Source organism: Chrysemys picta, chromosome 10 (assembly GCF_011386835.1).
Source record: "Chrysemys picta bellii isolate R12L10 chromosome 10, ASM1138683v2, whole genome shotgun sequence".
NCBI classification, from domain to species: Eukaryota; Metazoa; Chordata; order Testudines; family Emydidae; genus Chrysemys; species Chrysemys picta.
In genome coordinates, this window is record NC_088800.1 from 12,919,091 (window position 1) to 12,944,863 (window position 25,773).

At 43.4% G+C, this 25,773-nt stretch overlaps 1 protein-coding gene across 21 annotated transcripts in view; it reads left to right on the forward strand.

Annotated features, from left to right (window-relative positions):
• Nucleotides 1–1,783: 1,783 nt before the first annotated feature.
• The window catches only part of AKAP13 (A-kinase anchoring protein 13), a 341,004-nt gene continuing 317,014 nt past the window's right edge, over nucleotides 1,784–25,773 (forward strand). For 4 of the 21 annotated variants that reach the window (XM_042856648.2, XM_065559282.1, XM_065559288.1 and 1 more), the window contains exon 1: nucleotides 1,784–1,924. Coding sequence is in view for 14 of the 21 variants with exons in the window: in XM_065559270.1 (XP_065415342.1) it covers nucleotides 18,075–18,147 (73 nt within the window). In the remaining 7 variants the exon portion in view is untranslated. Of the gene's footprint in view, nucleotides 1,925–18,013; nucleotides 18,148–25,773 lie in introns of those variants that run through there. The other 17 variants (XM_024102925.3, XM_065559272.1, XM_065559273.1 and 14 more) reach the window with 9 other exon arrangements.

A 25,773-nucleotide genomic window follows, 5' to 3' on the forward strand; every position in this document is an offset into this window, starting at 1 on the left:
ATTCAATGCATAAATTGTACAGGAAAACAGGTGGAATCCTGGTCCCACTGCAGTCAATTTCAAGATTCTGACCAGGATTTCACTTCAGGCACTTTGAAGGTCTCCCGTACTGTTTACTCCCACCCCTGAAAGTCCACGTGGACCACAAATCCCTGCCTGAGAACCTCTAAATTAGAATGTCCAGTTTAGAGATAAAAATGTATTGGGACAAAATACTGAGATCTGTGCTCATTTCCCTCCCTCCCGCCCCCCAGGTTTTTCCTGGGGCAAAAATGCCATTGACTTCAATGAAGTGAAACTGAGTAAAAACTAAGTGAAAACTTCAGGATTTAGCCCATTGTAAGGGTAGGATGGTCTTCTGTGTGCAGCTAACCTGTGCTTTCCCCTGCATTTGACCAGACTCTATATACCTTTTGAGAAACATTTTATTTTTTGTGCCATATGAGTGTGTGAAACATCAGATATGTCATCTGCCTGATGCAGATGCCTTTTGTGTAGCTCCAGTGGTGCAAAGGGGCTTAAAGCTGCTGGGGAATCCCTGACACAGGGAAAATCCCCAAGTGGTATAACATAAATATAGCCAGCTATACATCATTCTCTGCCTGCCCAGCTAGTAGGAGGCATACCGTGGGTGAGTCAGAATGCGCTTTGCTCTTGTTGAGTTTGGACCCAGAAGTACATGGGATTGTTTTAGAAAGCATAACTGGAGTAGCCCTGCAGCTGCTCTAGTCCTTGCTCCCCACAATTTGGAATGATGGAAAGGTCTGACAGTGTCACCCCCACTTTTCAGGTGTGCCAGCAAATTGGTAGTACACTTGCATATCCAAAGAGGACCTACATTTAGAAGAGAATTCTTAGATTTGGGTTCCACTGGTTTACAGCAAACTGCTGCTGCATGTTTTTTTACAGAGAGCAGGCTTCCGTTTCGGTAGAAATACATTTGCTTTTAAAACTACACCGTCCTTTGAGGATTTCAATTATTTGTTTAAGGGGGAGGAGACTGTTTTATGAAACTCACTGAAGCCTTGGGAAATCTAAAACATAAAATGGGGGAGAGCTTCTGAAATGTTACAAAATCTCAAAGTCCGGAGAGGAGTTCCCCAACTCTAACCGATGGTAATTTAGTAATCTTCTATGTAGGTAAATAGTAACTTTAAAATCTGCAGGCCACCTATTTTTCTACCCAATCTCTCCAAGAATTACAATATATATATTCTCTGAGATGTAACTGTGTTGTCCTGTGGGGAAGAATGACCTACCCGCTAAAGCTTATCTCAGGACTGAGGGGCAGGAGATCTTGGGCAAGCCACTTAAGTGATCCGTGCCTCAGTTTCCCCTTCTGTAAAGCGAGGAGGGTAACAGGCATGTCACGGGGGGGAGGAAGCATTGCGAGGATTAATCTATGCAAGCCGGTAAGGCGCTCTGGGATCCCCCGACAGCAGGCAAGCGGCAGGAGCTGCCTTTTGATGAACTCCCTGCTCAGCTGCTGAATTCTCCACGCCTGCAAAATGCACCAACTGGAGCCAGCTCCGCGCCCCGTCCACGCTCCCGCTCCCCATCCTCCACGCGTGATTTCCAGCCGCCCGGGCGAGCTCCCTCCTCCCCACGCCGGGGCCACGCCCCCCAGTGGGAGCCGCGAGCTCACGGGCCCCCAGGCCGTGCAATCAGAGCGGCCTCCCGCTTCCCCCCCGCGCTAGGAGGAGGAACCTAGTGGGATGGAGAAAGGGGGGGTCCTCCCCTTCCACCCCCCCTCCCTCCTAGGTGGCGCATGCGTCCTGGCTCAGGGCTGCTCGTCGGGCCAGCGGAGGGAGGGAGCCGCCGGGAGCGCTCGGGTGCCGCCGCCTGTTGCACCAGCGCCCCGTGCCGCCAGCCATTGTCCCCCGCTCCCCGCCGCTGCAGGAGGCCAAGCAGCCCCGCCCGCGGGGTGAGTGCGCGAGCGAGTTTGCGGGAGTTGGGGGAAGTGCCGGGGGCCCCGCCTGGGGCTGCGTCTGCGGGGGGCCGGGGAGGGGGTGTCCCGGCAGAGAGTCTGGGGGGGGGAGCTCTCCCACCACTGCAGTGTTGGGGGGCCAGGGTGCCCCTCTTGCTGCAGAGCTGGGGGAGCCCCTGCTCCGTCGCCCCTCTTGCTGCAAAGCTGGGGGGCCGGCGCCCCCCGAGTCCCTGCGGAGAAGGGGTAGCGGGAGGAGGTGGCACTGCAGGGGCGAGCCGCCCCCCTTCCCCCCGCCGGCCGGGGTACGGGGAGCGCCCGCCTGCGCTCGCGGCGCTGCGATTCTGCTGCTGGGAGGGGGGTCGTTCATGCAGTTCCGCTCCTGCTTCCCATCTCCCGGGTGGAGAGAGGCCCCTTCCTCCCCCCCGCGTCCTGCTCCCCTCTCCCCTCATTATCCCGCTATCCTGCCCCCTCCCAGTCCCTGCCGTATCTGGGGAGGGGGCCTGAAGGGCTCTGTTGAAAATGCACATGGAAGCTCTCTCTCCCTCCCCCCCCCTCCCCCCCGGCGCTTGCCCAAGTCCTGAACCCCCCAGGGCGGTTCTCTTGACAACTTTGTGTCTTCCACGAGCTGTGCTGCGCTGCGTCAGAGCCAGGGTCACTCTCTAACAGGTCACTGCTGGATCGGACAGACCTGGTCTGGGCTGCTCGTTTTCTTCTCCTCTCTCGCTCGCTTTTCTGTCCTTTGTTTCTGCTTTTGCTAATTGCAAACATACTTTATTGTGTCCAAGCCCGAAACCACTTTTCCCTCCGCTCTTGTCTGTGCTGCGGTAACTATTGTACCAAGTTCTCTGGAGTAGTTTGAGCTGTTGCCACCAATTGTTAAATCCCTCCTATCCTGAGGAACTATTAGGGGTGGCACAGAGAAATGTGAGCCTTGAAAGCCATTTTATTGATAAATTAACAGAAAGTGGCTTTCTAAACTTTTTACCCACGGATTTGTGTGTAGGTGGGAGGTGTGTTTTTTTAGAAAAATGTCAATATATGTTTGTAAAATAAACTTCCTCTTTATCAAAATCATGGATGTTGTGATGTGAAATACTTAATTTCAATTTCAGTAGTACAACCAGATCACACTTAACATCGCCACTTTATTGCAAGGAAAGTAATCCAGGAGCTAAAACACAATCTGTTTTAATGTTTGTGTTTATATGAACCTTTGAAGTTATTCTGAGGGGGGTCATCCTATAGAAATGCATCATGTTTTTATTCTGCGGTTTTTAGGAGGCACTGCACGTATATTTTGTTTCTATAGTTAAATCAAACAGACTTTTATTTGAAAAAAGTATGTGGAATTCCTGAACAAGGGTCACAGAAGTGCTGCTGTTTCTTAACCTTTTAACTGTCAGGGTTTATTAATCCACCTTCTGTGTCCATGTTATCCCTGCAGGTCATACAAAGGAGTTGGGATTAGCAGAGAGCAGTTTTACTGACCTCTCTAATTGCTTCTACTGCAGTGTCTTTTACACTGCTTCATTGTGTATCTTTTCATTCTTGCATTCAGGCTGTTTTCATAGTGCTGTTTGTATGAGCATACTGTACTAATTCCATCTGATATGATACTGTGTCACTTTAGAGATGCCCAGATGTTGTCTTGATGAACACATTACAAATATGATAGTAAAACACTCAGTAGCATCTGTGGACTACCTAGTTCTTCAGTCAGCCATGAAACTTAAAATAAGTAGGAGATATGTGATGCAGTAGAAGTATGTTAAGCACGTAGACTATAAAGCAAGTTTAGACAGTTGTCCTGAGTTGCATGAATGTCTTATATGCTGAGAGTTTTGAGTAATGTAATTTAATCAGTTTTAAAGGGAGAAAAAATGGTGTGGTTTCTGTTTATAGTAACCCCGTGGAGCTTGAAATCACTCCTTCTCTGGATTCCCCCCCCCCCTCTGTTTTGTACACACTGGCTATCTGTAGAGTTGCTAAGGTGAGTTAGGCTCCAGATATCCTCTTTGAGGTAAGATATTAATGAATCATTTAATGGAGGGATTGTTTTTGTATTTCTCCCATCACCATAACATCAGAGAGCCTCACAAACTTTACTGAAGTTGACTTTGCAACATTTCTGAGGTTGGGGAAACTGTTGCTTCCCCAGGTATAGACCTGAGATACTGACTCATAGGGATGTAAATAGTGTTTAGAAAAGTAACCATTTAAACTATTAAAATTGTATCGGTTAAACCTTTAATTGTTAACGAGTTCACAACATAGGGAACTAGGGGAGCAGGGGGATCTGGACAAAGGTAAGGGGGCCGAGCCCGGCAGCCGGGACCCCAGGCGCGATGCCGGTGGCCGGGACCCCGGACACACATTAGGCATTTAAACGTTAACTGAATACATTACCAGTAAGACTGGTGCTTATTGGTTAACCCGTTAACATTTTACATCCCTACTGACTCATAGAGAATGAGTTGGTCACAGTCACACAGGAAGTCTGTGGCAGAGAGGAGAATTGAATCCAGTCCTCCAGTACATTGCTCCGACTCCAAGACTATCATTCTCCCTCAGACATTTTCTTTCTCCTTCCCCCTCATATATCCTGTTACCTGCCAGTTGAGCAGATGGTGGGCTGGCCAATCAACCAGCCATGCAGTGTTCCCTTAAATAACCTTAACAAGAATATCTGTGTATCAAATATAGCTTTTTAGGTAGCTTATCAGATTATACTTCATGATGTGGTTATTTTGCATGTGCATACACAGCTTGCCAACACTAAAATATTCTGCATGTTTTTATGCGGATGGTATTGGCCAACATTGTAAAACGAGGCCCATTTGGGATACCATAGATAGGTAGAGGAAGGAGGGTCCAGTGGTGAAGATGCTAGCTTGGGACATGAGACCTCAATTCAATTCCTGTTCCACCACAGACTTCCTGTGTGACCTTGGGCAAGTCATCTAGACTCTCTGTGCTTCAGTTCTCCACCCATAAAGTGGGGATAATAGCACTTCCCAACTTCACACCACATGGGGGTTGGGAGGGTAAACGCAGATTGCGAGGTGTTCAGATAGACCTGAAAGGGGCCTGCTTTTTCAGAGGGTGGCTGCTCAGCACTTTCGAAGAGTTGGGCCTCTCTTAAGGGGACTTCAGTTGGACACTCCAAATCATTAGCAGCTTCAAAAAATCTTGGTTGTTTACTGCCTTGTCTGCCTTTCATGTTTGATTGAGAGCATGTTAGCATTTGATCCTGAGAGATGTCAAGCACCCACAAACTCCGGAGTTCTGGGTGCTAGCCACCTTAATTTGCATGTCCATTAAATTCTTGGCATCTCTGCTAAAGGTGATGCTTGTGATATGGGCAGCTGCTGGCTAGGAACTGGACTTAGGCCACCAACTCTATCACCGCTACGCATGGTGAACTTGGAGTTGTGACATGTAGAGGAACGGCTCCATACACCATTTTTTGGTCCCCTGAGCTTTCCAGTCTCAGTCCACTTCTGTGACACTGGCATTCCCCACCCATACAGAATGGGGAAAAGTAGTCTCCTTGTTACTCAGGTTTTACTATGTTTACTTCAGGTTAATGGTGGTGGTTGGGGAGAACCCTATAAAAATAGCACTTCAGTAGATGATTGAGGAGTACAAACTACAGTAAAACTGGAACAACTTGTCCTTCAGAATGCCTGTTTGCAGGCAGGTGAAACAGAACCAAATGTGGAGCAAAGACAATTTAGCTTATTTCAGAACACATTATTAAAATGAAAAAGGCCTTATGCCTCCTGCCTGTTATCATTTTTCATTAAGTGACCGTCTATTAAGAACCCTTTATTCTGGAAAAGAAAAGATGCAACTGTCCAAAGAAAATGGAAGCCTTCCTAATTCGCGCGTGTGTATGTCTCACTAATAAATTCACCAAAACTTGTGCCTCTCTACTATTCATTGACTTCTTCACCCTTTTCAAATTAAATGGGCTTTTGGAAAAAACACTAACTCTTCCTCCTTTTCTTCCCCCAGTGTATTTAATTTTCTTCTTTTTAGTGGAAATTGTACTACTGACCAGAATGCAGCTCGCTAAGAGGTACATTGATCAAAAACATCTTGTTCTCTATCTTTGGCTAGGTACTTGCTGATCAGAATTCTTTTTTTAACTCCATGGAACACTTCAACTTTTTAGTAAAAAAAAAAAAAAAACAACCAAAAACAAAAAACCATTTTGATTTGGAAAAGCTGTCATGGTGTCTCATGGGAGTTGTAATCTGGGAGTCCCATGCTCCTAGTCTCCTCTATATGGGGGAAAGGGGATGGATGTACTGGCTGGACTACATGTCCCAGGATGCACCATGGTTTCCATTCTTGGTAGGATGCTGTGGTACCTCATGGGAGTCTCTGGCCATGGTTCATCATAGGACATATCTTCCAGCTGGGTAACCCAGCCTGTAGGATAATGTTAGTAGGAGGAACCTAAACCACAACTCCCAGGAGGCACCATGGCAGCCTTTTTGAATCAAAATTTATGGTTACCATCTAGAAATATTTTGGACATTGGTCTTTTATGAAAAGTCTGTTTTCCATAGAGAGCTGACACTATACAAGTTTCTTTGATTCTTCACAAACTCCTAACTTTCTGTTGGAAAAATAGCATGGACAGAAAAATTCTAGCTATCCCGAGTACTCCCTGAATAGCCAACCACTTAATGCTTCTGATGTCATAATTCAGAACCAGACTTCTTGATCACTGCAGCTAACAGCAAAAACATGGAGACAGCTTATAAAGAGTCCTTTTCTTACCTGTCTTTCTCCCTTGGAATTGACCTTTATGTGGCTTTGGAAGGCTATAACCCTCACGTCAAGTGTTCCTTTGGCTAGTGATAAAGAAGTATGCTGACAGCATTCCAGAACAAACATTTACATAATAAACCCGTTGCTACATTCAGTTTATAGAACACATCATCTCCCCCGCCCCAGCATATCATATCCATTGTTTCTTTTTAAGAGGGTAACTTCTCCTTTGACGACACGATAAAAATGCAACTAAATTTTCTAATTCATAGTGTTGCAGCTATGAATCCAGTGAAATTACACCCTCTTAGTGTTTACATATAGTTGTTTGGAAATGTATAATAGTTAAACTGTTCTTAGCAAATAAATCTCAGACTCACAGGTGGTGTTTTAACTGGAAAAAATGACATTTTTTACCATGTTAACATTTATACAAGAAAAAATTGTAGCGTGGACAGGCTAATATATATTAATAGGTTGAATTTAACATTAGCTTGTTCCCTTGACCTACTGTCACATATTAAAACTATAATTTTGTCCACATTAGTTCTACCACTTAAAAAAAAAACCCACACAAATAAACCACACCTTTTTTTCCTAGAAAGGATACACCCAAAAAGCTTAGTCTAATAGCACAAGTTGATGATGCAGGACAAAGGGTAGAAAGTGCGTAGCAGATATTCTATGCTAGTCAGCATATGCACCTCTCAAAAGGTCTGGCTTTTTTCCTAACTCCTCCAACAAAATAACTGTTGAAATCTATTGTAATGCTTAAAAGAATATAACACTATCATGTGTCCCAAAGTAGTATTGCTGTGGTCTTCAGAGATCAATCTTCTTTTTATCTCTCTCTTTTTATAAAGAGACCTGATGCTGGAGAGTGTTGGGTAACTTCTATCAAAATATTAATAAGATTAAAGAGGGTAAAACTGGAGTAATGTAGATTTCTAATGGGCAGCTTTACAGCTCCAATTCTAAACTGCAGTGAAGCTGACCTGGGAGCAGCTCCGGAGGTCTTTGAGGTGGGGGCTCTGTGATCTTTGCATCGCCTTGATTCTGGAGGCAGTCAGGGCAGTCAGGGTAATTGGAGTGGTGCCCACCATAAACTAGAGTAGCCCCAGAGATGGCTCTAATTTACTGTGTGCTGCAACATCTCCCTGTCCAGTAGCACAGAATACCTGGAGCCACATCCTCTATGCCTGGGGTATTAGAGATCTGTGCTACTGTGGAATCCCTCCTGCGGTTGAAGAGGTCTGCCAGAACTATGGGTCCTGTACAACTTCAGCTGGTATACAGATGCCTTGGCAAAGGTCCGAATCAGAGCGTATGTTGGTACTTTTTCCTGTATATATTCTAATTTATAGGATAATCCCCCCCCCCCCCCCATAGAACTAGTGTATGTTCATCTTTCTCCTCCAAGACAACCTGAGATCCCTATTTCTGCATTTATATTTTCTTTGGCTTTCTGTCTTCTATAAACATCAGTAATTGCCTCTTCTCCACACCATCTAACTTTTTCAAAATTAGTCAGCTTGCCCTTCATTCCAAAAATAACTTTTCTGTGATGCTGTTGTTACCGCATTAGTAACAAATTCTTTCCCAAATAAATGTTCCCGCCCTTCCAATGTCAGAGAATAACTCTTGGCAATAGCAGACCTAGTGAATTATCTTGCAACACTTTCTCACCTGGTTAATCTTTGCATGACTTTTCCCATTGATTTGCATGGAACTTATTGAATGATGAGGGATTACTCACATCAGTAGGAATTTCAGGACTGAGCCAACCAGAGAGATCCATTTCAGTTGTTCTTTGTGAGTCCATTAGGGTGACCAGACAGCAAGTTTAAAAAATTGGGACAGCGGTGGAGGATAATAGGTGTCTATATAAGAAAAAGCCCCCCAAATCGGGACTGCCCCTATAAAATTGGGACATCTGGTCACCCTAGAGTCCATTTAATTTAAACGGATCTGCTTAGGAACATGTAACTGGCATCAATCTGCATTTTAATTTTCAAGCATTTGTGAATTCATTTCTACAACATAAATGTAATAATAGAATAAGAAAAATTCTTTGTTTGGTGCTTGCCAAAACATACGCCTGCAGCTACTGACTGCTTCTGATCTTCATTAGCCTGTCTCCTGGACCTTGATTTGGTGGCCAGTCAAGTTTGTGGAAGATGTTAAATTGCATCAGCCTTAGAGCAGTAATTTTTGGCATGAAATTTTCCCAAATGTATGTTTGATTTCTAAACCCATCTTATAGAGAATATGCAAAGTTTGCAACGTGAGTACTTTATATAGAGAGTAGCTTGTTGCAAGGCCAAATTCCACTCAACCTTTCTCCAGTATTGGTGGGAATTAGAGATTTTCTCTTAAAGTACTTAGTCATGTTATTAATTCCTCTTTGAGGGGGAGAGAACATAGACGACCGTTTAGATGTAGAGAAGGAGGGGAATTTTGATATGACCCATTCTTTATAGGGTTGATATGTTGTGGTCCTTTTAGAGTACCGCACGAGGGATTGTGATATTTAAAGTCTTATGCCAGTGAATTCTACCAGTGAATTCTCAGTGTGCGCAGTGTGCCCACATTGGAGTTGTGCATGTAGCTACATGCTTTTATCAGGCAGGCCTATTGCAGTTCAAAACACTAAGCATTTTTAAAAGCTATTGCACACTTCATAACCTCATCCAAAGCTTTTGTCAAAATTAGTCAGGAGGTAAATGTCTCTTCTGTCATTCAGTGTAGCACAGCATCCAGTGGTGTAACTGGTGTATAAAACTCAGTGTTCTCATTAGTAAATCTCTGACTAACAAGAAAGTATTGTGCTATACCAGAGCTCTTTTAAACAATCCCTTGTCTTCAAAATACAAAAAATGGATTCAACCTTTCCTCCTTCTAGGGCTACCATGCACCTGATGGCACAGGTGCTGACTGGCTTGTTCTTATTCTTGCCATTATTCTTGTGAATTTAGGGATGTCTAGTAGAATTGGGAGCATGGGGAGTCTTTAGAGAGTGGTAAAATGTTGCTATGATCCTTATGAGAAGGATCATTTTGTCTGGTAATGGTTTAACTCCATGTTTCCCAAACTTGGGACGCTGCTTGTGTAGGGAAAGCTCCTGGCCGGCTGGGCCAGTTTGTTTACGTGCCCCGTCCGCAGGTCTGGCCAATCGCGGCTCCCACTGGCTGCAGTTCGCTTCTCCAGACAAATGGGAGCCGCAGGAAGCGGCGAGGGTGGTACTGGCCGCCGCTTCCAGCAGCTCCCATGGCCTGGAGAAGCGAACCGCGGCCAGTGGGAGCCATGATCGGCCAAACCTGCAGACGCGGCAGGTAAACAAACCGGCCCGGCCCGATAGGGGCTTTCCCTACACAAGCGGCGTCCCAAGTTTGGGAAACACTGGTTTAACTGATTGCACACTCATTCTAAACTGTGAATAAGGTAAAGGGACCATGTTTGGGATGCATCTTAGTACTTGAAGCACTAGTCTGAAAGTGAGTCTGGTTCTGTAGATGAAAGCATCACACGTACCATAATATTCAGCTTCCCCCTGTATTCCGAGCATTTGTCTGTCTTCTCAACATTAGGGTAAATTTTGGGGCTGCAGTTACTATTAAGGAAAACAGAATTGTGTGTGGGGGTTGCAGGAAATGTAGGCTTAATGAAGGGGAAGGACTGCTCACTATGACCTTACTTTCCTTTCGAATTGCCTCTGGGATGCCGAAACCTCAGGAAATACATACTCGTGGTTGGGATAACCAATGTTTGGATGCTGATGGTCAAGGGGAGAAGTGCTTTTGTGGGAGAGCGGGGAATTAAAAGGGAATTCAGAGCTTTTGCAGGGGGCAGAGAATTATTCTTACCCTAAAACTATTAATTGATGATTCTGCTGTGATTCTGCACTGTGAAAGTCTTGTTTTATTGCCCAGTCTGACCCATTGCCTGTATCACTGGATAGTGTTTTTTACAACCTAAGTGGCTTTCAACGATGCCTCATTAGAGACATACCTGAGAGGTTCTGATGTTCTGTGAAAGGCTGGATTGAGGGACTTCTAGTACTTTGAACAAAAGGGATTAGAAATTACCATCAGCAGTCATTGTGTAGCCTACATGTAGACTTTTTAACTTGTACCATGTACACCTCTACCCCAATATAACGCGACCCGATATAACGCAAATTCGAATATAATGCGGTAAAGCAGTGCTCCGGGGGTGGGGGTGGGGCTGCGCACTCGGGTAGATCAAAGCAAGTTCGATATAACGCGGTTTCACCTATAATGTGGTAAGATTTTTTTGGCTCCCAAGGACAGCGTTATATCGAGGTAGAGGTGTAGTTCAAACATTCTGGGTTAGGAAAAAAGTGTCTGAATGTCCAGAGCATTTCCCCCACCACAGAGCAGACATAAACAATGGAAAACCCATTGAAGTAGCCTAGACTTCCTCAAAGGGGGGAGACTATCTGTCAACCCAACTTCCCTCCTTTCTTCTGAGTTTATAGACATGTCTACATGCAATCTGTGTGTGTGGCTCTGCAGTATTGCGGGGATAGGAAAAAAAATCTGCTTTAGGCCCCTTTAGACACTGGGTGAACTTTCTATATTAGATAATGCAGGCCACATCAGCATAATTTTATGTAAAGGTTTCCTCTGTGTTGTCAAACTCTTGATGGGATTGGGGCATCCATAGGTGGGAACCAAAGGCAGCCCAGTTCCTGAAAGGTTTTTGGTGATAAGTTGGAGTGAAGTAGTATAGATGTCCAACTATCTCTGGGAATTCTGCATGGGGCACTCTTGAATAAAGAGGGGGTAGATGTCAAAATAACAAATAAAGGATGACTTTTAATGGGACATGTTCACCATGACTCCTAATAGCCTTGGGGTAGCAGTATTGAGGTGCAACCTGATGAGGACAAATGAAATGTCCTGGGAAGGGAGATTCTGTTCCAGGGTGGATTAATTTGCACCAATATTAAAACAAGACATTCGGCCTCTGAATGGTAGCCTGAGAAAGCAGGTGAAATGCATCTCTCAGAATATCTCAGTGGGTAGCAAGGAAGGAGGTTTTAATACAGGGCTGGACAAACAGATTGATACACAATCTGAGCCTGGCCACCACAGTACCAGAGAGAACATAATCAGTGAATGGGTTGCTAACCACTAGAAAGCATAGTCAAATTTTGGGGTTGTATCCTTTAAAAAATGATTTGGAAATGAAATAGAGGATTTTCGATTGAATGGGTTAGCCTGGAGGGTAACCAGCAGATAGTTCATACACAGAGATAACGTGGGACTCTTCGTCTCAAAGGGGATCCCCAAGTACTTTACAAACTATTTTTCTCTTGCTTGCAGGGCAGGAAACAACCATTGTGCTGGTCCATGACTGGGGCTCCTAGTTGCTATGGCAATACAAACAATATAAAATAATAACTAGCCCACTGCATGCTGCACAACAATGGGAACAGAAATCTTGGCCATATCCCCTGACAGAATCTCCTATGCTTATGAAGAATACTTGTAGATCTTTAATGTTCTTGTTTCTTTTGATGTCCCTGAAAAACACTCGCTCAGTGTGATGGACTTAAATTGTAGCAATGGTGGTTTAGGTTGGCATTAGGACAAACTTCTTGTCAGGGTGGTTAAGCACTGTAATAAATTGCCTAGGGAGGTTGTGGTAACTCCATCACTGAAGATTTTTAAGAGCAGGTTAGACAAACACCTGTCGGGGATGGTCTAGATCAGTGGTTCTCAAAGCCAGTCTGCTGCTTGTTCAGGGAAAGCCTCTGGCAGGCCGGGACAGTTTTTTACCTGCCGCGTCCGCAGGTTCAGCTGATCCCAGCTCCCACTGGCCGCGGTTCACCGCTCCAGGTCAATGGGGGCTGCAGGAAGCGGCGCGGGCAGAGGGACGTACTGGCCGCTGCTTCCTGCAGCTCCCATTGGCCCGGAGCAGTGAACCTGCGGACGTGGCAGGTAAATAAACCGGCCCGGCCTGCCAGGGGCTTTCCCTGAACAAGTGGCGGACCAGCTTTGAGAACCACTGGTCCAGATAATACTTAGTCCTGCCGTGAGTGCAGGAGACTGAACTAGATGTTCTCTTGAGGTCCATTCCAGTCCTACAGTTCTATGATTTTATGATACTCCACTTACCTACCTTGAAAGAACTTGAGTGGGTCCTGTTGTAATTTGATCCTGTGAGTCTGAGGAGTCTAGGTATTCTGTGACTGAGAGTTAAGCTATGGAGCTGTCCCCAACCCAGGATGCTCTCAAAGCTGTGTAGAATGCCCTGCTCCTCCGAACCATCTCTTTGACCATGTATTTGGATCTGATAAGGATGCTATCAAAGCGGCTCTCAACACTGTTCTTCTTGCTACTGTTCTTATACTGTGCTTACCTCTGTAGCAACGCAGTGCCTTCCAGTAGTTCATTTAGCTATGTGACTAACGTGTCGAGTGGAGTTTGTTCTGTCTTCGTGGGCAGAAGTGTGTACAGCGGAGTGTCTTCTTTTGGAGGTGGTGGTGGGGACTCTGTGGTTATGTGTATTTTAGGGAAGACAGGCTGAAGAAGAGCATCTGGGAGTAGAAGGTGATGAGGTTTGTGATGGGCTTCCTGGGGCAGTTCATTCTGCAGTCTTGGACCGGCCCCTGAGACAGCTGTCTCCCTCACAAGATGAGCTTTCACTTTATTGTGAAAAGTTCTTTTGTGCCCCACGAGCATAGCTGTTGATCACAATATTCCTCCTAGAGCTTTAGTCAATGTGTTGGATATTCTGGGCATAGGGGATTGCGTGTCTTTGAAGATAAGGACCAAGACCTTGAACTTGATTCAATATTCTGTGGGAAGCTGGTGTAGGGAGTGGAGGACTGGCTTGATGTGCTTCCGGAAGCCCGTGTTTCTGAAGAGATGTGCTGCAGCCTTCTTTACCTGTTATACTTAAGGGCTGAAGGCTTCATGCCCAGGTTTATTGCATTGCTCTAGTCTATCTGAGAAATGACAAAGGCATGAGTATCTGAGGCCCGGTCATCATGTGTCAAGGATAGGATGGAGTCTCTAGGCAGCTGGAGATGGTAGAGAGCATTATCCTCAGCTGTTGCTGCTATGTGACAGTTTAGCATTTGCAACAACTCCATAGAGTGCTCCTAATCTGCAGACTGAATTGACTAATTGTGGGTGCATTTCTTCAGCCAAAACAGACTTCACTAGGGGTTCAAGCTTTTCAGAATGTTCTTCTCTGCCTATTAGCATAACTTATGGCTTGCTCTAGTTCAGTTTAAACCAGCTGTTCTTCCTCCATGAGCTGATTTTTGTCCACTGGGTCATCTTGGTAGGAGTGGTATGGTCATATATGGTGAAAGGATACAGAGAGCTGTGTGTCACTCTGTGCTTGATTCAAGGCTCTAATTTAGTACTTCACACGGGAAACATACCCTCTGTTATCATGATGGGCGAGAGCCTGAATGCAGTTGTCTGACTCAATGGTTTGTGCCCATGCCTGCTGAGGAATGTGTGTAATATCGGAGCAGACCTTGCTGTTGAAGTGTTGGCTCTTTTTCACCTATCTACATAAACTCTGCGATAGGACTGTGTGTAGGAAAATAAGTTGTTTTACCTCCCCTGCCCACATATAAAGTACTGTATCGAATGCTTCAAAAGCCAGGAAATCAATCAAAGTAAAAGCTTGCTCATGTGATTTTAACTTGTAATGTTTCCTGTGAGGTTTTTGTTTGTGTTACAGCCCTAATGTTTAACTAGTTTTGTGTGTGACTTTCTTTTTGGTGAGATTTTATTTTTTCATCCATCTGTTTAGAAGAACAGGTTCTCCCCATTTCTGATAGCCATGAAATTATTTTCCCAAGGGAATAGGAGAGAAGGAAGATTATGGGAAACACCAAAGGGGGAAATCTAAGAATAGACTTGTTTTTGCTGATGATACACTAAGGTTCATTATAAACCTATTACTACCCTTCCAAATGTCCTTGAGCTCTGTGAGAGCTTTGCAAAACTTCTTGCATTTCAAATTCACTTACTCGGAGGTGCTTCCTCTGAGTAAAACATGCATTTATAGAAACGGGCTTGTGAGACAGTTGGCATTTAAATATGAAGATGCCTCTATTAAAAAATACTTGGAAATACATACATCTCATGTTAGCTGGAGTACCTGTGGGAAGTACATTAAACTCATCAGTCACCTGAGTTAATTAGCAACATGAGTTAATGTGCTTTGTATCAAATTTCTTTTGAAAACAATGGAGCTGGTGAATGCTGCCTAGAAACTGGAAACTGAAATCTTCTCTGAATCAGGTGAAGCGTAGAAAAGTGTAGTGCAAGGTTTCTCGCTTTCTTTAGGGGACTCCTGACCTCTGGGGGTAAGGATTGGGGGAGAGAGAACACTTCTAGGGGTGCTCTCCATGCCCATCCATTGCTTGGTTTCTGTTGAATCTGCTAGTAATAGTAGCTGTGATTGGTTTCCTTGTGTTTGAACACCTGTTTACTAGACTGAAATCAGTAACCCATTTTACCTGGTTCTCTTGAACAGCTATCAGGAGTTGGTAATAATTTTCAGATACTACTAACCTGTGCTCGTTCTCTAACTTCACTTACTAATTTTTTTTAAAAACCCTCCACTTTGGAAATAGATTGATTTTCTTCATTGGCTACTCCTTTCAGGGCAGGTGGAACAATAACAAAAACTACTTGAATGTTGATGAATAATAGTTTGAAACTTTGCCTACTTTCGTAGCAGTATGTCCATAAATAGAATCACTGTCTAGCGGGTTTCCTTTAGCAAAGGAAGTGTGCCACTGTTACAAAATGAGCTAAGGAGGGACACCTGCAGTCATATACATTAAGGCCATAGCTTCTGTACGTGAAGCATAGGACTTTTAAGAATATGAGCATAATAGATAATGGACCGGATCCTTGACCCAGGTCCCCTTCCTCCCCTCCCTTCCCCTCCCATTGGCAACTTTGTGCCACTGAGGCAGAATTGGAAGGAGGCATAAAGCTAGTGTGTCAAGCCCTACATCATCCTCTTATTATTTTCTCCCCATCTGCTTGGCACAGCATGTCATGGCAGGCTGAAGATAGAATGGAGTATGGACCGAGTGCACGGTGCTCCCTGGTGGATGAAACTGTGCCCTGGGCTACTTTTACAACTGCTGTAACTTAAACTGGTGGCCAACGTGGAGCCTGGCATGACCCAGGATTGGGGGAGTACACAGACAGCTCCCCACTCTTGTCCCTTTGGGTCATGGGCCAAGCACACCATGGCCAGATCCAAGACTGTGGTGTGTTTGGGTCTTGGGTTTTTGACTCACAGTAGAGTTGGTAAGGTGAAGCATGATATCCTTGTATATCAAGTAAGGAGTTTTGTGGTCTGTTTGACTGGGAGCAGGGACAGCTAAATTCTAACCTTGATTCTCCCATCAACTCAGTGTGTCTCTGGCTCCAGTTCAACAGACCAGAAAGAGGCAAAATTAAACAAATTCAAGATTAGGAGTCAGAATGAGGAAGGCTATTTTCCGCTCCTTAACAGCAAAATACTGCATATAAGTACTCTTCTCTCTCTTTCTCTCCTTATTTTCCTTTTTTAAACGGGTTGTGGCATGATTATTACTAGATGTCGAGAAATGTAAATAACACAAAAATAGCTAACTGTAGCATTCCAGAGTCCTTGGCGGTGTTCTTGAATTGAAACGTCTGTCTGTGATTCCTCTCCAGCTTCCTCCCCTCACACAGCCATTGGGTTTAAGTATCTACCGATCTACACAAACAGGGCTTCAGAAAGGATCCCCTCATATGCTGTAGGTGCTAGTGACCCATTCTTCTTTTAACTACTATCCATTTAAACAAACCAAAATTGAGAAGTCTTAGGGCCGTATTAAAAAGAATGTGATTCTTGTTATGAGGAAAGTTCATCTAGTCATTGAAGCACACCGTGTTCTGGTACCATTCTCTGATGAGTCTAAGCTCTGTGCCTTTATGGGAATAAAGGGTGTAAAATGCAGTACCTGACTTAAAGAGCTAATAAATCAGAGTGTTAATCTATTGCTCTTGACACAATCTGGCTCTTCTCCCAGTCTGTCTCTCACTTTCACTGCATTCTCAGACCAGAATCCCCCAGTTGGCCTTGGTGTGACAAAGGTATAATTACAACTTGTCTCTCATATTTGTACTATGTAAATCGGCTTTGACAGGGTAAATTTAACAATTGCAGGGGGGATCTACCCATTTAAAGGACTGTAGAGCAATGGTAATAACTGAATTTCTATGGCACTAATTCACTTTTTGAATGGGGCGGGGGTTGAGATAAAAGTCTAGGAATTAGTGCAAAGAAAAGTAGGAAATCACCATGATTATTTTACTTTCTTGCTTTTTTCTTTAGTGAGGGTGGGTCGGAGACATAGGCTAATAGCTGGTTTTTTTTTTTTTTTTTTTGATGGCAACTTTAACCAAAATAAAAGTTAAAAGAAAACTATATATACATCATGGGAAGATGAGCTATTTTACAACTTAAAGTACAGCGGTGATGGAGAGAGATGATTTGCAGCCTGACCTTCAGAGGTTTTTAGCCATCACAGTATCTAATACTGTTCACTCTGAAGTCAGTAGACTATTCGGAACAACAGAAGCAGGATGGAATCTATGTTAGAGCTGGTTGAAATTTTGCAAATGGCATTTTATTTTAAATGGCTTTTATTTAAATTGGAAATTTCCACAATTTGTCTTTTTCTCTGTTTTTCATGTTTTTGATGAAATGGGGACAATATTTTTTTTTTTTTTTTTTTTTTTTTTTTTAGTTTTTACAATTTATCTTTTCTTCCCCTTTGTCCCTTTCTCTCCTTTCCCCCCTCTCAGCCTTCCTTTTCAATGGCAAGTCACAAGGGGACCAGGAACAAGGAAAACTGGGGGGAAAAAATGGAAAAATTTCAAAAGCAAAAATTCTGATTACAACTCTTCTCTGGAAAAAATTGAAAAGAAATGAAATATTGTTTCTTTTTGAAACCTGGGAAACAAAAATTACTGCAATTATTTGTGCATGCTTCCTTAATTTTCAACCAACTCTCTGGCAAGTTTCTGAGGGATCAAATAGAAGCTGTAAAGGTTTTCAAATAACAAGCTGGGGAGACTTCATACATTGTAATGTTTATTCTGAGTTAAAATGACTGCAGATATTCAGCTGCATTTGTGAGATTGGGTGTCTGTATTTTTTTCTGTTTTCAGTTTATTTCCTTCACAATAATATGATTTTGCTTATTCACAAGGACGAAAATATTTAATGTTCTAGAAACACGCATTGCATCAGACAAAGAAACAAGCTTTAGAGAATTTTGTTTTTCCCCTTCTCTTGTGTCATTCTGAAGGAAATACTAATGATTTTGCGTAGCACAAAAGGGTGCCCACTGTCATTTGTTTTTCTGGCATTTGCTCTGAGCTTTTTAGCAGGTGAGTACTAGCTTGCTCAGGCAGAAATGTAATAATATTATACTTTGGAGTGAACAGGAAGTCTGCAAACAGCCACAATGTCCTGCCACGGGTGCATGTATAGTAGGGCAGGTTTACTAATGGCAGAACAGTCAGTAAAATAAGAGCAAAACGTATAGAAAATAATCTTGTCACAGAAAAGTAAATGGAGGAGGGTTGAGTAAGGTATTTGGAGGAAACCACAGCAGTAGGTTAAATGCAAAATAAAAACCTGGTTTCAGCAGCTGTGCTAGCGACGAAGCTACTCTCCGCAACCTTGACTTCCGTAGCAGTGATGAACAATTTGAATTTTCTATCTCTTTAATAGTTTGGAAATTGTTTTCCTTAACTAGCTTTTTCTGCCAGCTGTCTTGGTATTCGCTTTAAGGCCAAATCTTGCTATCTTTACGTGAGTAAATTTCCCACTGTTGTAAATAGGCTAGATTTTCAGTATTAGTAATGCCATATTTGTGACTGCTTCCTCTGACTCCCCACCCCTCCAAAAACACATTGTAACTCTTGTGGTGCCAAAAATCATTCTTGTAGAGTATTGGCTGTGTACTGTTAAAGCAGCTGGTGTGTTCCTGCCGTTCATATGCTGAGCGTGTTAATTCATTAATGTTTGTAAAGTGCTTTGAGCTCCTTGGATGAAATAAGCAAATGAAATACAAAGTATTGTTCAAGTTAAATGAACATTGCCAAAGCTGGCTATACTTGATCTACTGGGAAACTGACATCCCCTACCTTTTATTTATATAGCTCCACAAGTGTGGAACTGTATAGAGGGAAGTGCTGCCAAACAAATAAATGAGGCTTTGCCTCAAATGTCTAACAGCCTACGTCACGGGACAAACTGGTACAGCATGGACTGTACTAAACAAAAATGGAGGGGTGCAGGTAATCATTATAACTGGAAAGCATCCTGGAATGGCCGTGTTTTGAAAGTGGGGTCTTGGCATATATTAACTGTGAAGATGTACCAGGCCTAAGAAGCAGAAAATAATGCAGCAGAAAGGAAGTGGTTAGGAGGGTAGCTGGGTGAGAGGCAGGAGATAGGCAGAGCAGCACTTTGATCACGATTCCATTTTAAAGCTTTTATCTTTAAGGAATCCTTCACTACCCCTCTCTCTCTCTCTCTCTCTCTCTCTCCCCCCAACGCCCCGAAGAAGTCATTCCTTAGTCTGAGTTTGGGAGATGTTAGTATGTACATGGGAACATGCATACAGTTCTAGAAAATCTTTAGAGGCATGATGTAAGTTTGAGATGCACAGTATAAAAGTATCCAAAGTAAAGGGTGAAAATGGACTGGGAAATTGGCTTGCCACCCCCTCATGCGTATGAGCATGTCTAGTGTCTTTTCTAACCTTGCTAACTTCTTCCCTTGTGTATTTTCTTTCTTTCAACCCTTGATGTTTTTTAAAGTAGTTCTTGTGTAAATATTGAATAAAAAAAGGAGTTCTAAAATATTTTTGAAAAATGTGATTCTCTCTCTGTGTAGCAACGATTGTAGGGAGGCGATATCCTGTCAACAATAGTAGTATCTTGGCAATCTAACATTTAGCTGTGTGTGTGTGTGTGTACACACATAATTTTCAGGGGTAATTATAAGTTACTTTGAGACACTGTCATACATTTTTTGCAACTAAACATATCTTCTCTGCTGCCATCCAAAGATGTTTTTAGAAGTATGCAGTAATATTAGAGCTGGATGAATAATGCAAACAATTTCTCGATAGTATTTGTTTGAATTCTTAAATGAACTCTAGTAGCCTTTGTGGCCCCTTTTTTATTCACATCCCATGAACGCTAGAATAATTGAGTTTTACTAGCACAATTGTTTATGGAAAGCAAATTTCAGAGTCTTCTGTATGCTTTTATATGAAAACAATAAATTTAAAATTTCACATGCACTTGCTTATGCTAGAATACTCATGTTCATTTAATTAGGGAAGAAGAAAAAATCGATTTGGCTTTTATCTGTGCTAAGCAACACAACTCACATTTCAAATTTATGATCAGTATACATCAGGGGTTGGCACACCTGAGGGCCACATCTAGGTATGGAAATTGTATGGCGGGCCATGAATGCTCACGAAATTGGGGTTGGGGTTCAGGAGGGGGTGAGGTCTCTGGTGGTGCGGGCTCTGGGGTGGGGCCAGAAAAGAGGAGTTCAGGGTGTGGGAGAGGGTCGGAGTGGGGGGGGGGGATGAGGGCTTCGGATGGGAGTGTGGGTTCTGGGCTGGGGCTGGGGTTAAGGGGTTTGGGATGCAGGAGGGTGCTCCAGGCTGGGACTGAGGGGTTCGGAATGGGGATCAGGGCTGGGGCAGGGGTGTAAGCTCCGGGCAGTGCCTACCTCAAGCAGCTCCCAGAAACAGCGGCATGTCCCTCCTTCAGCTCCTACATGGCAGCGTGGCCAGGCTGCCCCGGCAGCTCCCATTGGCCACAGTTCCCGGCCAATGGGAGCTGCGGGGGCAGCGACTACAGATGGGGCAGTGCCCCCTATCTGCCCCTAAATGTAGGAGCTGGAGGGGGGGCACCGTGCGCTGAGCGGCCCTCGACCCAGCTCCCCGGTGGGAGCTTGAGGACCGGATTAAATGGGCTGGCGGGCCAGATGTGGCCTGCAGGCTGTAGTTTGCCCACCCCTGGCATACATTTAAAGAAAATCATACTTGTCAAACAAGACTCAAATACACATTTGAAGAAATTGATCTTCTCCAGGACATCCTGCAAACAGAAAAAGAAGCTGAATTTGTTGAATGAATTATGTGGTCACTTCTCATAAGAGCTGTTTTTGCGATTTCCCTTCCTCTCTTCTCCTCTCCTCTTTTTATATTGGGAGAGAAGAAGTAACATGTCAGTGATGTTGCTAGTTGGCAGGTTTTCTCTTGTCTTTCAAGATGTAACTTCAGTAACTTTAACTTCTAACCTTCTGCATTCTGTGTCCCTGAAGTCTGTTTGGAGTTGCAGCTGATGTCAAGATTCTTCTTGACTTCCTGATCTAAACCTTTATGTAGTGTTTCTGTGCACTGTTAAAGAAGAGCTGCATTCCACCCCAGAGGTAATTGCAATTCAGTACTCAGGCCTAAGTCCTGGAAGAAGATGCATACAGGTGAACCCCTACTCAGCTCCCTTTATTTCATTAGGACCCTGCATGACCACAGCACAGAGTTTAGCCTGCATGTATCTCCTTGCAGGAGCAGAACTGAAGGTCTAATCTGTTGTTAGAGAAGGTTTGCTGGTACAGCCATACCTTCCTAGCATAGACGCAGCTTATGCTGGCAAAGTGGTGCTTTTGTCGGTATTGCTTAAACCAGCTACCCAAGCAAAGGAAGTTTTATCGGCAAAAACAAGCTTTGGAAGCTGCTTTGCTAGTATAAAAATATTTCTTCTTAAAAACAAACTAAATGGGGGGGGGGGAACCCTCGTACCCAACATTATTGTACCAGCAAAAGTTTTAAATGCAGACATGGCCTTAGTTTGCAAGTTCTTTTGTAACCTTGATGAAGATCATATCATTGTATAATTACATACTAACATGTATTAGTATTAGACAGGCTTCCAGACTTTCCAAAATTTAGGATGGCTTTCATATCCAGTATAAAACTCCCACAAAACCCTGGTAGTATTGCTGATGTTTGCTATGAATTTGCCTTCAAAAGCTGAACAGTATTTAGTAACTGTAGGAGATCTGGAGATCTTTGCAATATTATTTTTTTTTTATATTGAATGTGGATTTATATAGGCAGCAGGAGATTGCATGAACCCTGATAGTACTGAGAAAGTCGAGGATGGAAAATGTGTGACTCAGTAGCAGAAAATTATGCTGAAGTACGAGATAAGCAGTTTCAAGATGGAGCAGAGCTGAAAAGCATTGCATATGTTGAACAGACATTATTACTCTGGGTCTTACAGAACTTTTCTCTCTTGTGCACACTGTTTCGCTTGCTCTTCACCTTATTTTGTGCTAGTAACTATACCTTACCTTCTTCCGGCGTGGCATAAAATCATTGTTTGGTATTGCTATGACTATTTCAGAGCACGGTGTGTTTAAATAATCACCTTTTCATTTGAACTTTGGTTTCCAATTTTTTTTTTAAATTACATCTCCCAGTGAGTCCAGGTTTGTGGGAAACTTTCTGCACAAATGGAACTTTGTTACCATTATACGCTGTAGGAGGAATACATTATCATTGAGAGAGACACTGACATTAGTCAATAATGTACTGGTGGTCCTTGCAAAGCATGCAGAAAATTTGGTGGCATCTGTAAATAAAAACAAATACAAGGGGGGAGGGATAGCTCAGTGGTTTGAGCATTGGCCTGCTAAACCCAGGGCTGTGAGTTCAATCCTTGAGGGGGCCACTTAGGGATCTGGGGCAAAATCAGTACTTCGTCCTGCTAGTGAAGGCAGGGGGCTGGACTCGATGACCTTTCAAGGTCCCTTCCAGTTCTTGGAGATAGGATATCTCCATTAATTTATAATTTAAACCAGTGTGCTGCAGCAAATTCATCTAGTGACCAAGAAACTATTGTTGAAATATCTTCCACTTCTTTCAGTACCAGATATTCCAAATATTAGATTTTTTTAAGATTATGGAAGCTAAGAAAAGGATGTGTGTAGGCGTTCTAAAACTTTCCACAGTTCAGGCTTGTAAAACAAACTGAACAAGAACCAAGTGCTCCCCTAAAGCATCAACATTTCTATTCTCAGAATAACAGCATCTCTGAAATAACTGTGAACCAGCAGAACGTGCTGGTAGTGATATGCAAAAGAGCACTTGAAGCTCTCTCTGATTGATTGAGACTTCTTGTATCCATCACTAGAACAGAAGGTAGCTTTGGAAATGGAGCAGGATTTGTGCTATCCAGGTGTGGAACAATGGGCATAAATCTTGGTGTGTTAAAACTCAAACTCATTGCTTTTAAGGCCAGAAGGACAATTATGATAAATTGATAAACTTGTCTGGCCACCTGCATAACATAGGGCATAGAATTTTACTCTGCATCAAGCTCAAAGCTATTTGTTGAGCTAGAGAACTCATAGGGCTGTTCCTTTTAACGGGGTAAAATGCATGTCTCTGGTTGCACAGCTGTCATGGATAACCTTACGGGGTTGCTCTCTGAGCTCTGAGAACAAGCTGGAAGGTTTGGGTGTTCTTGCCTAATTGTTTTTAATTAAACATTGGTGCAACAAGGGTTGTACTTTGACAGGGCAGAACCAACTAGCTTACAAAATGTACAGAACAAACAAGCTCCATCATGTCATCCCATTACAACATTTCTATTCTAGGAAACACCCGTTGACTTGTTTTGATAAATTCAGCTCTAATAGTGCCAAGATGCAAATTAAGGAATATGCTTAATCACTTCTGTATACATGTATAACAGTATTTTGGGCTTTTCATATGTGGGCTTGCAAAGACATCATGCAGCTAGGTAAGCATTATTATCCTCATATAATAGGTGGGGCAACTCAGGCACAAAGAAATGAAAGCCACCATTTCCAAAAATGTCCACTAAAACCAGATACCTGCAACTCCTGCTGGAGTCAGTGGATGCTGCAGGTGCATGTGATGAAAATCCGCATAGGTGTCTCAAGCTGGGCAACCAAAGTTAGTGGACCTGTTAAAATAAACTGGGCCTAGGTGATTTGCCCAAGGACACATGCATTGGTAGCAGAGTTCCTGACTCCCATTTATAAATGCTTATATAATTACAGAAATTATATTAATTTGAAAGTTGCTGTAGGTTTGCGTTGCAGTTAATACAGAAATCCTAAAGTCTTTTGTTAATAGTAACTTTAAAGTGTGGGTGTATTTGATCTCCTTTTGGTATGAAAATTGACAGTTTGGTAGTTTTGTAGCTACATGCTTTAATAGGTGTCACCATTCTGAAATAGTATTCATCACGATAGTATGAAGGAGCAGATGTGTTAATGGCAAGCTCTGCTATTACACTTGTGCCACTTCTTTTGTTAATCTGTCACCTCTCTGCCACAGATCACGTGGGAGTGAAGGATGCTATTCATGCTGGAGAAAGGCAGAGGGTCAGTGTGAACTGATGGGGGCTGTTTACTCTGGGGCCTATTGATATCTTGAGGAAGAGGGGCCTCCCTTGAAGACCTCTAAGAGTATATGTACACTACACACTAAGCCTGGGCTCTGACTCATGTTTGAGCCTAAGTCCCCTTTCCGTCCTCACTCGGTCTGATTCAGGTCAGTAAGTACTCTGGACCTGAATCCCAGGACCCTGCGAGGGGTGTGGGTCAGAGCCTGAGTCCTGCTGTGCCTTGAGTTCAAGCAGAGTCATTTTGTTGTGTGGACGCAGGTCAAGCCTCAGACCTGAATCAGAAGGTCTGTCTAGTACAGTACGGACATGTTAGCACAGGTGTGAGGCTTGTGTCCAGCAATTGTAAATCCAGGGTTAAATACAGTGTGGCTGCTCACGCATAGGCTTGGACATACTGAGTCCACAAGCCTGGGTCCCATAGACCTGGGTTCAGTGTGGACATACCCTAAGACTCATTTTGAACTAAATAACCCTGTGTAATAAATTGGGCATATTCCACATGGTGAGTTCAGCTGCCATACCTAGGCAATTCCATCCCCACCCCCGTAAACAAAGAGAGATACTCTCCCTCTCTGGCACTTATCCTCACCTTCGAGGTGAGGACCTGGGGCTCATCCCTATTAGGGCCTGTTGTAACCTGAGCATTGGTTTATCCCCTCCCATCATTTTCACAGGTGGATATTGTTTGCCGGTCTTCTCTGACAGCAAAGTTGTCTGAGGAATAACATCACCTTATGCTTTACAGGAAAAATGCTCCTGTCTGTATAATCCAAAACATTAGGCTACGTCCCGCTGCCTTTGCTCACAGAGGTTGTTCTGCTCGCTGTGGTTTGAGGGAATACCTCAAACAGGATTTGCCAAGATGTTCTGAATGGATGGAGCAGTGATTGAGGGTGGCAGATCTGGTTTGAGTGTGGTGCCTGCGTGCCTTTTTAATTTTTTTTTATTAGCTGATTTCTTGGGTGTGGACGTTACCTTCATATCTTTTGTCATTAGTCTTAACTTTTGGTGAACAATGTACTTTTCCCCAAATCCCCATTTTGGAAGCCTGCAAAGTGCTTGCATTTGTATCTAGTTAATTTTTTTAGCTATATTATGATGGCAAACCTCAGTGTTTGTTTGTTTATTACTTTTTTTAAACAGCCTGTTTAAAAGCTGTTTGGCCAGGGGAGGGAGGTAGTTTTTCAGAGTCCTTCTAGTATTTCCAGATGCTGTTAAGCTTTTCATGGCCTTCTGAACAGTCAAGTACTATCCCAGGCTTGTGGTGGTGGTTTTTGAATAGAGAAGAGTCATTTAATAATATATGGAAATCTGCAAAATAACTGCTTGGAATTGCTAATACCTGACACAGATTAAGTAACACTGAGAGCAGCGTCCTGCTCCCAGTGAAGTCAAATAGCAAAAAGGCTCTGACCTTGAAAGTTATTCATGAACTGACTTCATCTGGAGAAGCTTTAGCAGAAAGGGTCTTTCTGTATGGGTTGGTGAGTTGCCCCCCCAACCCCCAGTTTAATTTTTGTATTTGATTCTTAATAATGT